We start from the raw sequence: 16,977 nt of genomic DNA, 5'->3' as shown, positions 1-16,977 counted from the left end.
AAGGGGTTATTTAATTTGTTCAGTAACAAGCAACTTGCATGAAAGTTTGTGCAAAAGCTTCAAAACATTGTGTGACAGAATTTTGGGAGAAGGGCCCAACATCTGCTTTAAATTATAGGTCACTGAGAACTTTGAAACATCTGTGGCACATTAGTGCGGAAAGGAGGGCATTTGCCTGTCTTTATCAAGATGCTTTTCACAGTGTACATTCTGGTATGATGAACAGATCACGTCAGCCTTTCTTTTCTCTGCAGTTAAAGTTGTGTGTATTAGTGATTTAATTTACGGACCTGCAGGTATTTCTGTTTATCACACCAGAAAGGCCTACCTGGATGAAACACTGGTATTTTAAATTTCAAGACAAAAAGATGAACAGGCATGAATCTATTGCACATTTCACCACATGGTGACAATGACTCAAATCTCAAATATGTTATGGTGCAGAGGGGTGCTGATGTTTTACATTTCAACAATATTTTAATGAGTTTTAATCCACTACATGCTATCTGTTTGAAGATTTTCTAACAATGTCTAATTATACCTTTAACCATGTAAGCATAGACATCACTTAAGCTTTAAGTACATTGTGTGACTTACATTGCATACTCACATGATTTGAAGTTGTTGGATGCTGCTGGTAGGCAGCTTCTTTATTTTGTACAAAAGGTAGAAACTGCATAAAAGTTGGAATAATGTCAAACACAACTCCACCAAACTGACTCAGTCAAAAGAAAAACTTTAAAACATTTTTTTGGTTCATGGCAACTGATTTTTGTTATCCCATTTGAGGAGTTTGGATAGATGTCATCTCTCCTTCTGGAGGATGAGCTGCCTTTACTGGATATGTGTGGGTCCATCAGTCCTCTGTTTGCTCCTCCTGGTGTGTAGTGACAGAGATAGCACTGTAAGGGTCCAGCACCATCTGAGCACAGCGGACGATGGCCACCAACAAGAAAAAGCAGAGCAGGAAAAAGAAGAAAAGGGCAAAACCAAGGTCCACATCCACATCAAATGTGCCTACAGGGGGTGTTGGAGGGTCCATGTTGACAAATCCACACAAAAAATGATCTATTCCTCAGGTGGTGTGTCCACAGTTTACTTCCCTGTTGATATTTTATGCCACCAAAGCAGTCCCAGAAATGGATTATTCCAAAATCCAGTTTATCCTTATCTGAATGGGTTCTACTGGTTCCTCTGTTGATGAAAGACAGTCTATTGAGCTGCTGACACCAACTCTTCTTCTGTTCCGCCTGAATTCAACAAACCATTCCTCCATGTCTTGGGCTCTTTTTCTTCTCCCAACATTGACACCTACTGTCCTCCTCCATAAGATGGATTGGTGGACACACAGAGCCCCATTTGGCACCTGTGTCCTCCATAAATAGTTGATAAGGAGTTTGGTAACGATCAGGCCGTTCCTGTGATTAGAACACCCATGCATTTCTCTGGTCTCTGCAGGACAGGAGACGACACCTTAACAAGAGTCACTGGATCCCTGGCCAGCACAAGGAATGGACACACACAAACACAACAGAAAAATGTGGCCATACACAAGTTTTTAAAGATTTCTAGAGCAAATGTGTGCAGACTAAGAGGCACTGTCTACACTGAATCAGTTCACTCTACACACACTCCTGCACATATGCTCAAGATTGTTTTATGGTCTAAATGTGTAGGAAATTAAGAGTGTGGAATGGTAAAGATGGAAAAAGGAAGGGTTGAGGAGGAGAAAGAGGATATGACACGTTGGTGGCAATCCACTTGAGAGGGGTTGGAAACTGATCCCGACCAAAAAAATGCAGATTGCTTGTACTCTGATGCCACTACAGGGAGACACACAAGTCAAGAGTAAAGTGACTCTATGCTAATAACAGTGGATCTGAGCAAAAACAGCAGAAGACGAGTGTGTGTTGAAAGGATACTGGTAAAACAAGATTTACAGCACAAGACGTCACTGTGCAACCCAAACAGTTGTAAACCTATCTTACACCAGTACCAGCATTAATTAAATCTGTTTTCACCCCCAGGCTGAGAAAGAGAGGAGGGAATGAAGAAGGCAGAAACTGATCCCAGGACATACCCACAGATCTCTGTGTCTTCACAGGTACATAGAATGGGGAAGGGAAAAAAACGAGGCCAGTATGACCAACTTTGGCTTTTGTTTCTTTACGAGTTAATGACATTTAACTATTTCAGGGAAGTCAATACATGCATGGATGTAATTAAAGACAGCCGTGGCTCTTGCATGAGTGTGATCAGTAAAGCACACTGCTACTGTAAAGCAGAAGCATGAAAGCATGAAATATGACTTTGTGATTAAGGATTAAATGATAAAGAAATTAACCTCCCATACATGAAAACAGGTGTGTGCAGTTCAAAACACAGTCCGACTTCATTTTCAACAATATAACAATTTAATACAAAAACCAAACATTTCTTTCTTTAACATTTCATAGACATATACAGTATATTTATATATTTGTGTTTCTATGAGTGATAAAAGTTCACATAATTGAAAACAAACAAACAAAAAAAAAAACTCAATACAGAGCAACCAAAGAGGTTACCAACAATAACAAAGACAACAAGGTCACCAACATACCACCCTCATGAAGATAAAAACTGGACAATTATCAGCACGCGTTTACATACAATTACAGAATTTGTCCTCATTGGTGTGTGAGTGTTACACACTGACAGTGGAAAACTGTAATTAAAAGGGTCAAATTTAAACTAATTCCACATATTACAAATTAAAACATTTTAGAAGCAGTATCTTTCATCTGACAACAGTCGTCTACAATACAAATTTACCAAAAACTGATTGTAAAACACAGGTGATTGGATCTGGTTGGCAAAGATTCAGTCCAAGTAAAATGTTTGTCATAAACAGGAGGACAAAATACTTAAAAAAAAAAAAAAAAAAAAAAAAAACTCTGGGGGGTTCTCATTTGTAGATTATCTTGTTTTTATCTCTGTTTATTCCATTTTGATCCTGAATACCCTGATCAAACCATTAATAAAATACCAATCAGACAAGGGCAATGGAAAGGTCGAGAGATCATCAAACATTTCGAAATAACAATAAAATACTGGGAAACAGTCCAATTAAATCAAACATTACTACCACATGTCTCCATTTGAAAATAACATTATTCAAGGACAACATTTATGACGACAAAGAATGGCTTTAAAAGTACACAATTCCTGCTTGTTAATTATTGCTGTGAGATATCTTTTTTTGTATTTCTTTTACAAAAGGAGTACAAAAAGCCCATAATTGGTACAGGGTAAAGCAGGGCAGCAGAAAGAAGAATATCAAGCGAGTCAGACACCCTACAACAGTGTTAGAAGCTGATAATGACTCTGTATGCATCCATTTTACATACATACACACATGCATACTGTATATATGTATATGTAGGCAAAGAAAAATAGATTGTATACATTTCCAACGGGCACTGAGACAAACAGTACGTAGCCATTGTAACACTATGTGTCTGTTGAAGTAAATCATTCAAGGAGGAAAAACCCTCACATGTAGAGGAAAAACAAAGTTACAAAATTTATAGGTGAAGCCACCACTGTACAGAGAAAGCTGTACTCAGTATTGTAGAAGCGCTCCATGAAAGCAGTGCTCACATGCAGAGACATGCTGTGGATTTAAAACCATGAGTGAGGTTAGGACAGACAGTGGTGGGTTTGCGTGCCACAGCTGAGAATCTAAAAATCACCAAAGAAAGCTGTATATCCCTGCAATTTCCTGAGAGTTTTAATAAATGATTGGAGTGATTAGTCTACATGCTAAAGGGTAAAACAGCAAAATACACTCTACATCAATGCCTGAGAAAAACTAGGAACATATTAAAATAAAAGGCCTTTGTGTGTGTGTATGTTTACCAGAGTGTAAGAAAGTATTTCTGTGCAATCTATTCAAGTGTGGTTGTGTGATTGTGCGCTTTTATATATTTTTATATATGTATATATACATATATATATCACATATCTACAACATAGGTTGTTGAGCTTTGGGAAATGCTAGCTAGAGAATTCTCTTACAATGGCCGGAATATTGTTAAAATAATCATCTTTTAGTCAGTAGCAAATCCTTGATTATCCTCCCCTATATATCTGCAGTCAGATATATCCCTCCATCTTTAACTGGCTTGTGGCAGTGCAATTTAAGCCATGCAAAGCAAGGGATTAGTGCTACTCTCAGGAGCAGGAAGAGGAGCTGAAGAGCTAAATATAAGAAAAACTGAGGGCAAAAACAGTCAAGAAGACAAAGGGCTAGACCAGCAGACAAGTATTGACCAGGTCACTCGTTAAATGAAGGGTACATGGGAATCTCAAAGTCATCGCTGTTGAAGTTGGCAGGCTGGTCCAGCATAGACAACACATCCTGAATCAGATCAAAGAGACAAAGAGGTTTAATTTGAGTGACTGAGAGGGGGAGAAGAAAGTGCTTGAGAGAGAGATGAGACTTGTATCACTTACAGGAAACATGTCTTGCTGGTTGCCCTGAGCATGAGGATGCTGCTCTGCATTGCTCTGAGAGTGCTGCTGGCCTTGCCACTGGGGCCACACTGCCTCTGCAGCCCGAGTGGGGAACTGTGCCCCAGACTGAGAGCCGTCTGGGGTAAAGTACAGTGGGGTGAGAGGATGCACTTGTATAAAACAGAGAGATTAATTGACACATGTATGCACACAACCTACCATAACCATTGGTGTTGAGGTTGGCACGAACATTAATGGGTGGGTAGTTTGCACCACTGGTTGTGGTGGGAGAAGCACCTGTAGGCATCTGGTCAAAAGAGTTGGAGGTGCCACCTCCAAATACTCCCATGCGAGCAAATGGTGGAGACATGGTCTTTGCTGGCTGGGGAGCCACCTGCTGGGTAGAAAAGGAAGAGTTACTCCATTTACCAACTAATAGACAGGTGGGCTCAATGCTTAATAAGTGATATTATATTATAGAAGTATCACTATGTAAAGTTTGTTTCCTTTGTGAGTGAAGATTGACTGAACACCCAACATTTAGCAAAAATCAAGCAATGAATCTTGTACTGGCTTACCTGATTATTAAATTGTGGTCTCACTCCAGGTCCAGCACCAGCCCCAGGCCATCCTCCTCCTGCTGGTCCTCCGTGGATGGGGGTGCCAGTGCTGGACGGGGTAACTGAGTGTGGGACTCCATTCTGACGAGACATCTGAGCCAATATCTGCCCCGCTGAGTGGCCTGGCTGTGCCATCTGTGGAGTTATCTGTGGAGTCATATTGACTGGCCTGCTGACAAATGTGACCAAAGAGGGAGCTCTGTTACCTGGCTGTTTACTGAGAGAAAACAACAACATAAAAAACTGATATCACCCATTGTCAAACATGTTCTTTTCAGGTTTGCAGCAAATGAAGCAATGGCATTCAAAGGCAGGGTAACAGTGAGAACAGCAACTTGAAACATACAGTAACCACATTCGGGAATACATTCAGAGGGGACCACAATTTTTGTCAGGCAGCAGCTGTACCCACTTAAAGTACATGTGGGATGCCTTTGTTCTCCTATATCCTTCATGTGGACTGCAGTATATGGCAGATTCACAATTGACAGAACTGGGAGTTTTCCCATGAGCTATTGTTGCACATAAGACAATACCATGACAAAAAGTGCCCATGCCAGCTCTGCTCTTATAGGCAAAACCTCCAGACATGCAAACCAGTAGGAAGGCTACATATATTCATTCTCAAGACAGCAAAGAGTCCCTGTGGCTATTCATACACACACACACACACACACGCATATATATATACACACACACAATCCCATTATCTTAAGATCAAAACTGAAGTACATTACATATTGTGGTTGGCAAAAAGTTAACAATATACACTAATTAAGTCGGATCTCAACAGAGCAGAACACAACTACAGGCATGCTCCTCATTTCTGTGCTGTGTTGTTTGTGTAAGAACTATAACCATGGAGTTATTGAGTTATTGTCTCTGGTAAGTGACATTAACTGTCTGAGAGAGAGAGAAGTACTGCCTCCAGGTTTAAGATCTGAGGTACATGTAAACACATGCACAGACATGTGTCCACACAGAAAACTTCGTACCTGTACACATCATTGGGACGACCAGCAGTAAAGTTGTTGGCTGGAGAGTAGAGCTGTGTGGAGGGAGTAGGGGTGGAGGGCAGGACCTTGGTCTGGTCTGGGCCTTGGAAAAGGGAGGGGTAGAGCTCTGGCTTCTCAAGGCTCTTGCTGTGGTCCGGCCCTGCTGCCGTCACTGGCTGCACCGGCATCTGAGGACAACCAAAAGTACCAGTCGGGAATTGCACACCAAAACTCTTTAACTGTTTAAGTGGTGAAGAACTGGCCTGACTTCAATTGAGAACATTGATCAGCTCAACCTAAAAGTTAAATTGCTTGATATTACCAATTCAGTACACTTGCATTTGGTGTGTTTACAGAGGCTGGGAAACTGCTGTCGAATATGGCACCACCATTAAATGTCTGTTTAGTTTCGGTAATACAAGGCCTAATTTATTTAATAACATTCACGACAGATCACTGCTTCAACTCTCTTAAACATGAATATTCAGTCATAGATGAATAGATTTCCACAAAATCAAACTGATTATTTGGGTTCTGAACTGTTGCTAGATCCAAACAAGGCCTTTTTATTTTATTAAACTCTAAACTAAAACTAAAAAACTAATTAAGAAAATGCTTAGTGGATGAATTGATGATGAAATAGTAATCATTAATCAACCACTAATCGGAAGCTGCATCCCTAGTCAATTTTATTCGCGTATCTTATTAGTTATGAATATGTATAGTCTTTACAATTTGTACAACACAATACACAGAGAGAAATCCCTTTTCCAGGAACAAACATGCAACAGGTGTCACATGTGCAGAGGAGACAGGAGAAAGAGTACACACTATATAACATAAAGTAAATAAAGTGTCCTGCCATCGGCAATTGGTTTAGCTTTTTTCTGTTTGCAAAATTTTCTGCTGCTAGTAGCAACCACTACTGGCACAGTTCCAAGGCAGTTTAACTGTCATTGTTTCATTGTTACATCCACCATTTTGTCAGATCTGTCAGTAAGAGCCCGTCTGAAGGTCCATAGTATGCACTACATACTCAATATGTGTACTACTGTTCAACATACTTTTGTGTAGCTTAACAGCAGTATGTATCTTGTCAAACATACTGGTCAGCGTAGAAGAGACGTGCACACCACTTCACTTTAGCCTCCTTGGAGACACCTCACCACGGTACTCATGCCAACTAATCCAAATCCAAAAACATCATGCCTTTGGCCACGGCTGTTGCCGGCACGGGGACATAAAAACCTTAAAGGTAGCTGACTGCATAGCTGTTCTCCTACTACGTGCACGGTGAAGGCAAGCAAGGAGTTTCAGTCAAGACTGCGATCAAATGTGACACTTTGAATTTTGTCAGGAACAATTCCAGGCTTAAAATAGCTTTAGATGACTGAGTCCAACAGAGAAAGTGTCCAATTCAAGTATGAAAAGCAGGCAGTTCTTTTTCACAATGGAACTCTCTCAACATCCTGTTCAGTTTTCCTGCTGAGCACGTAATCAACATCCTGCCACTGTTTCCATAAGAAGGCCTAATCAGTCACTATAGGGACTGGGGGACCCAACAGAAACAGGGCATAATCTATGCTTCAATAAAACTGGACATTCATGTGTTGCCATATGTGCGTGGGCTAACCTGTGAGAGGGTGATTGGTCCTGCCTCATACAGGCCATCTCTGGTTCCACCTCCCTCCAGCTCGGCCTGCTGCTGCTGCTGTAGCTGTCTGAAAAGGAAAACAGAGTGAGGGAGAGAGTCAGTCTAAAACAGCCTCATTTCCATTTCCATGCCCTCCACTGTTGATAGAGAAATCCCAAACACCTGCTGACAAAATAGCACTCAACCCGCCACCGGTCACCATGGCAACATAAAAGAGCAACCAGGACAGAAGAGGAAGACAGCAACACGCTTCAGGAGAGGAAGGTCTGTCATACAAATACACTCTGCTAACATGCTATACCTCCGTTGTTTAAACTCAATCTCTTTAAATCAAATTCACTACCAACTATAAGAAAACAGCTATTAGACATGCTTCTTATTAGACAACAGCACTATTTTTCTAATACGACAGGGGAACAGAGATGAATACAATGGAGAGTGAAATCACCAAGAGTGGAAAATGAAAACAAAAGTAGAAGGACTGTAGTGTGCTACAAACAGCCGTAGTATCCCATGAAGAAGCAGCCCCTGTTCTCCCATGCAGGGGGGAGGATAGTCAGGCCAGGCCTGGTCTCACCTGGTGGCCACCTGCCCAGGGCTGATAACTACAGGAGCGCAGTTTGGGCTGCTCTGGCCCAGGGATGGGGGCAGCGAACCCCCTGGGGAGGAGATGGGAGTGAGGGGGTCCTGTGTTGAGTTTCTATTGTCACACAATCAGAGATGGGTGCAGAGGAGAGGTGGGAGGTAGGGAGAGAGTGAACAGTGTGCGGTTTATTAAAAGAGGTTGTGGTAAGGGTGCAAGAGGAACTGGGGACTGAGGGTGATAGGTAAGCATTCAGACCAGGGGATCTTTCACAACACTCACATTTCAAGACGTCAATGGTTTCATTATGTGCTGTATTTGATTGTGTAATCATGTTACATAATCATCAGTATTGGTAAAATCAGTCTATGGCTTGTGTTACTCACTTGACATTGACGTTGGTGCAGATAATATACTCAATCTCCTCTGAAAATGGGTTCTGGAAGGTGAAGGAGCTGGTTCTTATCCAGATCCATTCTCTTGATTTGGAGCGAAACCGAAACATCACTGACAGGACCTGGCCCTTCAGTTTCACTACCTGTGGACACAAGTCCAGCAAGTCAAACACTCATAATCTGGTGTTTAATCACTGAGCAGTAGGTTTACATGCACACAGAAAATGTTGTCAGAGGGAGATATCAGGTTACACAGGTAATTGGATGTTCTCCAATGCTCTCTGGTAACAGAAAGTGCAGTTTTCCTTATAGCATAAAAGTCTTAATTTTACCAATAGTCAAATTTTCAGCTGTGGGAAAGTGGCTGATTTAAACTTAAAGAGGCTGTTTAAGGTTAGTTTTATTCTGACTTTGAATTCTTTTATTTGAATGCAAGGTTGCTGTCACAGCCATATTTTCCTCATGTTAAGCCTTTGTCATGTATATGCACACACACATGCAGATTAGACCCCTGGTATGGCGTAAACATGACCATGAAATCAGCCTTCGAGGGATATCTGATGGGAAATCTCCAAGAGCCTACCCAGATTAAAAACTGGCACATTTAAGAAATCAGACTATTGCAGGAAGCCGAGAATAACCCAGCTACTTAAATGGAAACACATCAAAGTCTTGTGTACAACTGCATATGAGAAAAGGCTGTACTAAGCCTTTAATGGCTCAAGAGGGAGCTGCATGAAATCTGATAAAACTGCCTCAAATGATGTCACTTGAGGCAGCGCTGAATAGGGCTGAAGGCTAAAAGTGACTTTACCAGAAGCCTTTAGCCCACTCCACATCTCTGCTTGAGGCTAGCGGCTCGAAGCTACATTAGCCTCCGCTAGCGTAACACAATTGAATCTGTACAGTCAAGAGGCCACTATCCACAGCATTGTGGGTAACATAGGCATCAACAACGAAGAAGAATGTGTGGAATAAAACAGACTTCTGCTGCATTGATTTTGAGCTTTTCTTTCTATACTATCCACTTTTAGTCAACAATGCCTCAACAATGTCATAGGAGTGCAATACTTGTCTACTAAGCAATGGAGTATTCTTAAGTGTATTTAACACGCTAATGTGGTGGTACAAAAACAAGAGATAAAGGGAAATAAAAATGTGTCCTCAAAAAGCCGCAAATATTCGTATTCCTCACCTGTTGGAAGCTGTCTCTCAGTAAGCCCTGGTCTTCAGGGTGGGCGAGCTCCAGAATATTCTTCCCCAGTAATTCCTGCAACATACAGCAGATACAACCACGATTAGCCTAAAAGATATTAACACCAACTTTTGGCACAACGGTTGTTAGGAGATGCCGCCTGGCACACAGTCCCCGTTCCTGACATTTCCACCAGATGTGAGTCTTACCTGCGGCTGGTAGCCCACAGCCGCTACACAGCGGTGGTCTATGAAGGTGAACATGCCCTGGCAGTTATGGCGTGAGATGAACTCCACTGGAACACTGATACTGTTTATGTCTGTGTCACCTGGGCAACAAGTCACCTGACAGAGGGAGGGGAAATAAAGGCGAAACTCAATTTTTTGCATAACACCCAAAATAATACAAGCGATCAAAATTATGTTCAATGGATCATAGCAAGTTTATACTTTAAAAGCCACACTGTGCATTGTATGTTATATGTTCAATTTCATCAGGTTATCTATTTGGACAAATCATCACTGTGCCTGTTGGGTGCTTACTCAAAAGTCATGAATATCATCGATGTTCCATCGACAGCTTACAGGCGAAGATAACATTTCAAAACACAATGTAACAGTGTAAACATGAGCAATAATCCACTTAGATAAGATAAGACTGTAGATTCTTTCCCACCAGTAAAGGTAATATTATTCTTGAACTGTTGATATAAGAATCAAATATTGTTGCAGTTTGTTGGAGAGGTGTACAAATTTTCCCCTATGAAGATCAAGATCCAATCAAATGGTTACAATTCCATTGATTGTCACTGTAATTTGCTTCAGCACAAAAGACGGACATATATCTACACACGAGGTATCCATCATACCTGTAATCTCCCGATGGCAACTAGACAGTAGCGACTCCCCTGAGTGTTGTCTGCATCATCATCTGTTAAGGATACTCCTAAAGACAAAACATGCAAATACTGTGTTAACATGGGCCCCAAGGAATAATTCATGAATGTGATTAATTACATTTAGCATAATTTACAGTTCCTAGTTTAATCATGAAGCAAATATAACAGATGGCTATGGGCAAACCTTACAAAATTACTAGTTATTACCTGCAGGGGGCCAGGCCTTGATGTACCCTGTACAGTGGACCACTACATACTGGGGCTCCCCTTCCTTAGCTGTGCCCAAACCATTCCTGGGGTGAAGGAAGAAATTGTAAAATATGAAGCCAAGATCAACAAGTCCTATTTCTATGGAAATAATAAAATTGTGCGTACATCTTAGATTTTTTTGCTACAGGCTTTCACGGGGTATGCTTATCTTCTGCACAGTAATACCCAACACAATTTTAAAGAACTAACACGAAAAAGAAAAATTGTGTGGTTTTTGTTACCTGTTTCTATTCCTAAGGAAGTTCAGTCTGTTCATAGACATTGGTTCCACTGGACAAGAGCCACACCTGCAAGTACAACAACACAGGCCATCCCATGGGTAATTAATGCATCTAGGCACACATATCAATAAAAATAATGAACTGGATAATTAACCAAAATATAAGTCACACCTCATTCTGCAAATGAACGATCGACGGGCTCCCATACTCATTCTGGCTGACGACTGTTGGCCTTCCTTCTTCACCGTTCCGGTCTTCAAGTCCAACATCCTCCCTTTAAAGGCAAATAGTCAGATTCAGCTCAAATCACGAGGTGATCATGTTTTCTATACTGACAAAGGACAAGCTTTTGAGATAAACAGTGATCAGAAATAGACTGTCTGCATACTTAGTGTGTGTATATCCTACGTACCTGTGCTGTTATTCTCTGCAGTTGAGAGCTGCTCCCTGAGCTTCTCTGTGTCATCTGGGTGGAGCTGATCATAAAGGGAGGAGCCAAGCCATTCAGACTGTGACTGGTTGAGGACGGGTGTCAGGGAGTCAGAGACATAAACAATGCGGCCAGTCTCACATGACACCACGAAAAGGAAGCCATCGGCTGCCTCCAGTATGAGATGCTTCAGCTCCTATAGACAGATGGCATCAAAGACATGCTAAGCAGTGAGATATCTATCACGGAGCATGAACCTAAAGGCTTTGTAGTTTCACTCTTTTTGCGATTAACGCCCTTTTCTCAAAATTTAGATCCAAATGCCTATGCACCTTGATCTTTGCTATCTACACTGCTGTCTACCTGGGGAGGGTGTATAAAGACATCCTAACTCCATGATTGTTACGCCAGTTGCCTCTTTTCACCTTATAGCAAGAAGCTTCATCAGGAGGGTGTAAGGTACTTGAGGCTCTCCTACAGTGACTGCATATTCACAAAGTGTATTTTTGAACAATTTACATGTTAACCAAGAGACGAAATTAGATTACACTAACAAATTCAAAGACAGCAACTGCCCTTCAGCTACCATGTGAGAAAACTAACTTCCTGACTGAAAAGGTGCTACTTTCAGTCCTCTTTCACTCTTATTTCCATTGAGCTCAGAGAGGTTTAGTGTGAACTACACTGTGGCTGTGTAGCTTGCATATTATTTTGACTTTGCTGACTTCTACAAAGGTAGTACTACTTTGTCAGAATTTTTTTCCCATTCTGAGCATGCCTTCGGCAAATTCCTAAGACTTTCCCACTATGAATTCAGTCTACTCTGATATACTTCACAGCTGACGACCTATCAATTTCTAAATGTCTCTGTCTCAATTGCTCATACCTGGTCAGTGAGAAAAGAGGGTTTGTATGACCCATCTGCGTTGGTATTGCCACTTCCTCTCAGAGACTTCATATGGGACACGGCCATTCGTAGGATGGTTAGTTTGTCTGGTTTCCGTGCAAGTGCACTACAGGTGGGAACCATGTCTGACAATTCTGTGATGTAGGCGGTCATCTTGTTTCGCCTCCGCCTCTCAATCTCACTGTGATTCTCCCTGGAGTGAGGAAACGAGGGAGGAAGGTATAGGTGGAGAGGATAGGAGGGATTGAGATGGGGGTAACAGACGGGCAGGTGGACAACATGGAGTAGAGTTTAGAGTTAGAGCTGCAATGTAAGTATGTCAATTGGGAAGAAGAGGTGGGAATGAGAAAAGGTGAGAGAAATAATGGATGCCCAAAACAATAACGTGTAGTCAATGGTCTATAAAAATGATAGTGAGAGAGCAAGAGAGTCTGGTCTTTCAAGGCCAGTCGTTGTGGCAAAAGAGAGCAAGTGCAGAAAGAGAAAGACCCTTCAGATGTCCTGAGAGGGGGGGAGACAAAAGAGACAGAGAGGACAGTTGCTCAAGAGGAAGGGATTATAAAAGTGAAAGAAGTATCTGAGTCACAGACAGCATAACAGTTAGTGACACATGACACAGTGGTGGGTTGAGAGAGACAACCAGCTACCTTGGGCAAAGAAACATAACATTCTGACAAGCACCAAAACAGACGCATTAAGCGGCAGAATATACCAGTAATTTTGTGCTGTCTAAATGATAGTTTGCTGGGATACCAGCCAGACAGGATAGTATTTGATCAGTGCATTCAATATTGTTATGATACAAGCAGGAGAGGGAGCCTTCCACAGTGGTACAGGCCATACCTGGCTAGTTTTTCCTTATCTGCAAAACTCTGATCTTCTTCCAAAAACCTGGAAATGAAACCAACCCACTAAAACACAAGCCCAAAAATCACTACCAAAATAAAAAGTTTAAAAAGTAAAAAAAAAATAAAAAAAATAAATTAAAAAGTAGGGAGAAAGCAGCATGTGTGTATCAATAAAACTGCTCCCCCGACACGCCCAACACACATCGAGTTCTAAGTCATCCTCCTACCTGGCAAAGCGCTCTTTGTCATTATTGGAGCCCCCCGTATCATCTTCACACCTGAGGAAAAACAGACAACACTCCTTGTTATCTCAGCAGTCCTAACAATCCAAACACTTAATATACTGCCTTATTTTGATTTATGGCTGAACAAACTGAGGCAAACCTGAACAATTTATTGCCTTCTTCATCATCATCATCAAAGTCTGGCCTGTAATAAAGACAAGAGCACCACATGAGTAGCGTCACACTAATTTTCTCACATGAATTTTCACCACAATCATATGAAAAAGATAAATCGTTGAGCGAATACCGACATGTCATCACAAAATGTAGCGCTAACACACACTTACGCAGGTCGTCTTTTGTTGGTCCCTTTTGGAACAACAGCCCCGCCACTTGCTTGGGTCCCACTTCCCCCCATACCCAGATTTGGGTCTGGTAGCTCTATTAATAACACAGAGGCATAGACTAAATGTAGCACAGATTAAAGTTGATTTCCTATTGTGAAAAAGAAACTAACGTTAAACCACTCACTGGTGCCCATGCATACAGGCCAAATTAATACTAACACTCGAATGGCATTGGTTTTATTTCATAACCTATGCATTTATCAAGAAGTTAGCACCTCATCAACTAAGTATAATCTCAATTCGTGTTTGCAGATGGTATGTAGAGACCTAAGACAATCACGACACAAAGCTACCGTTAAAGATACATTTAGCATTATATCATTATTAAGCAACACTACCTAGCAGAGACATATGAAATACACGAGCTTGGTACTAAGCTAACTTCTCACCTTACGTTATCTCATTTGGCCGTGTAAAAATATCACAACAGAGCAATCTTAACTATTAGCTAGCGTTAATCTAGCCACTGTGAGCTGGCTAGCATGCCAGCAAGCGACCACTTATGCAATAGCCAGCTAGCCTTGCTGTGGCATTTGCTACTAAGCTAACTTAGCTGATGCTGTCACGCTATCTTTAGGAAAGTGTCCACTTCAGATCTGCATGAGAAAACGCCTACAACCGACTAACAGTTGCGTTGTTCCATGTAACTAAACTGTCGCTGTGATTTTAATTGAACTTTACCTGGGTTTGAAGAGGACATTTCCGAGTGGAATAACATAAACAAACAACTTCGGCTCTGAAAAAAAATCCTCAAACCCCCCGCCCCTCCCCCTTGCTAGCTAGCTAGAGGCTAACAAGTGCTTTGCCGATTTCCTTGCGTATGCGCCTTTACTCCGTGATAGAAACGCGCAAAGCCATGACTACAACTGTCCCAGGACGTCCAGGGGATTTAAAAAACAAACGAAAATAACAGTTTGCGCCCCCCAGAACCCTTTTTCGTGTTTTCTCCCGGTTTAAACCCCCTTTCTATTTAAGATGGCGTTCCAGGCTAGCAGAGCGCAAGCTGTCCACAGTGTTTGCTTTTCTGCTCTTTCTATTGGGTATCACTCAAGCCAGATACAAATGACGTGAAATGTTGGGAAATCCATGTTTAGCTCCGCCCCGCTGACAGTCGAGGGAGCCGCCGGTATATAAAGTTAGAGCACCTCAGTTTGGACGAGAGAGGTATATATTATAAATGTGGCAGATTGTGACTCATTGGTTGTTTAATTATAAAAGAAACGTGTTAAATCCCTTTTTACTCGCTTTATGGCCAAGTTGAACTGAAAACATTTCACACAGCATCTCTACAGATGGGACATGGCAGCTTTCTTCCAGCAAATGACCCTGAAGTCGGTCTGGAGGAAATACTGAGATCTTCAACTTCAGTTGAAATAACAGTGTCTCTATGTAAAAATACTCCATTTTCAGGTTAAAGGCCTGCATTCATAATGTTAGCCAAGTCAGGTGGTAAAGAAGTTCACTGAAGTAAAAGTAACAATACCACACAATAAAAACAAGTGAACGTTAACTTCAGCTGCCAAAAAAATGAAGTGGAGTGGCAAGTGCACTATTTTAACTCCAGCAAATGTAGTGGAGTGAAAGCAGGAAGTTGCACAAAGTGGAAATACAGTACAGTACAGAACAGTAATTGAGGAAATGCACAGGGCTACTTGTCAACGCTTCAAGTGCAAATTCATTTTCAGCTTTCAAAAGCCAAAGTACTCAGCAGGAAGTAGAATGGCCACTTATTGAGTAAACATCATTTTAATGTTGTAACTGGTTGAGGTGGAGCCAATGATAGCTACTCTGTATACTATACTGTACTGTCATCTATCACTGTGTTGTATGTTTTTAGATGATCATATCTTTGTATGTAAAATGCAAAGTAACAGTAGTTTTAACTGTCAGATAAATTAATGGGTTAAAAAGTATGTTTCCCTCTGAAATTTAGTTGCCTAGTACCATATTTTAGTACAGTACTTTAGTAAATGTACTGAGTTACTTTTGACCACTGTATCTGTAAAACGAAACTTTCATAATTCAGAGGTCTGACTGTTGGAATTGAAAAGAATGAGGTGATATTTCCAGAGTGAACATGTTAATAAAATTTAGTGGTTAGTAGTTAGTAGTTTGTAAAATTTATAAGGATGACTGATTTCCAGTAGTTGACTGTAACTAAGTAGTAAGTCGCAGTGGTAAGCTACTTTTACTTTACTTGAGTATTTCCATTGCATGCAACTTTATGTGTCTGCTCCACTACAGTTTAGAGGCAAATATTGTACATTTGTCTGACAGCTGGTGTTACAAGTAACTTTTCAAATAAAAAACAATTATACCCTTCCGGCTCAGAGAAAACCATGCATCTAAAAATAAGATCATCGTGAATGTGGATTTTTCTGATAAACTGAAGGATAAAGTGTTCCTTTATTGAGGTGAGAAAACTCTCAGACTCCTTTAACTCAATGAGTTAAACCCTTTTGGATTAGCTCGGAAGTTCATCGTCACAAAGTTGAAAACAGGCTGTTTTTCTGAGCTCATGAAAAGTTGACTTTTTAGAGATTCTGGTTCTCACAGGACAGTAAAACTACAAAGATATGATGATCTCACAAAATATGATGCATTGCTGCAGATCAAATTACCACATCCATATGTAAAGTAGTTGAAATTAGCCCAAACACAAACATCTACAGCAGTGAAAGGCAACACACACATTAATGCAGCAGTAATATTAAAACAGTGTAAAACAGTGCCAGGGGCCACTTTTCTGCATGGGACACCTTTGCTGATAACGCTTCAGTGCTTTCTCAGAATGTATTTTAACATCATGTCAGACACAGTTTCAGGAATTCTG

The 16,977-nt window shown here is 41.1% G+C and overlaps 2 protein-coding genes across 9 annotated transcripts; both read right to left on the bottom strand.

Annotated features, from left to right (window-relative positions):
* Positions 1–856: 856 nt before the first annotated feature.
* Positions 857–1,042, bottom strand: LOC121611060 (cortexin domain-containing 1-like). The gene has a single exon (XM_041943439.1). The coding sequence runs from the start codon at positions 1,040–1,042 to the stop codon at positions 857–859; it is 186 nt and encodes a 61-aa protein (XP_041799373.1).
* A 1,359-nt stretch (positions 1,043–2,401) lies between these two features.
* On the bottom strand, positions 2,402–15,146 carry LOC121609928 (aryl hydrocarbon receptor nuclear translocator-like). Of its 8 annotated transcripts, none has more exons than XM_041941712.1 (21): positions 14,826–15,146; positions 14,085–14,178; positions 13,898–13,942; positions 13,741–13,791; positions 13,509–13,556; positions 12,645–12,858; positions 11,741–11,954; positions 11,500–11,602; positions 11,329–11,394; positions 11,045–11,130; positions 10,808–10,884; positions 10,149–10,283; positions 9,940–10,014; positions 8,736–8,887; positions 8,344–8,466; positions 7,746–7,833; positions 6,113–6,300; positions 5,076–5,289; positions 4,717–4,894; positions 4,498–4,634; positions 2,402–4,402 (listed from the first exon to the last, which is right to left on the bottom strand). In XM_041941712.1, exons 1-21 carry the CDS (start codon positions 14,860–14,862, stop codon positions 4,319–4,321), a joined length of 2,409 nt encoding a protein of 802 aa, XP_041797646.1. In that variant the 5' UTR covers positions 14,863–15,146; the 3' UTR covers positions 2,402–4,318. The 8 variants fall into 8 exon arrangements, with proteins under 8 accessions (XP_041797646.1, XP_041797648.1, XP_041797647.1 ...); XM_041941714.1 differs by having other exon boundaries at positions 4,717–4,891; XM_041941713.1 differs by having other exon boundaries at positions 5,076–5,286.
* Positions 15,147–16,977: the final 1,831 nt, after the last annotated feature.

This window comes from Chelmon rostratus, chromosome 8 (assembly GCF_017976325.1).
Source record: "Chelmon rostratus isolate fCheRos1 chromosome 8, fCheRos1.pri, whole genome shotgun sequence".
NCBI lineage: Eukaryota > Metazoa > Chordata > Actinopteri > Chaetodontiformes > Chaetodontidae > Chelmon > Chelmon rostratus.
Note: the sequence above shows the minus strand (reverse complement) of the source record. Positions and strands in the feature narration are given on the sequence as shown.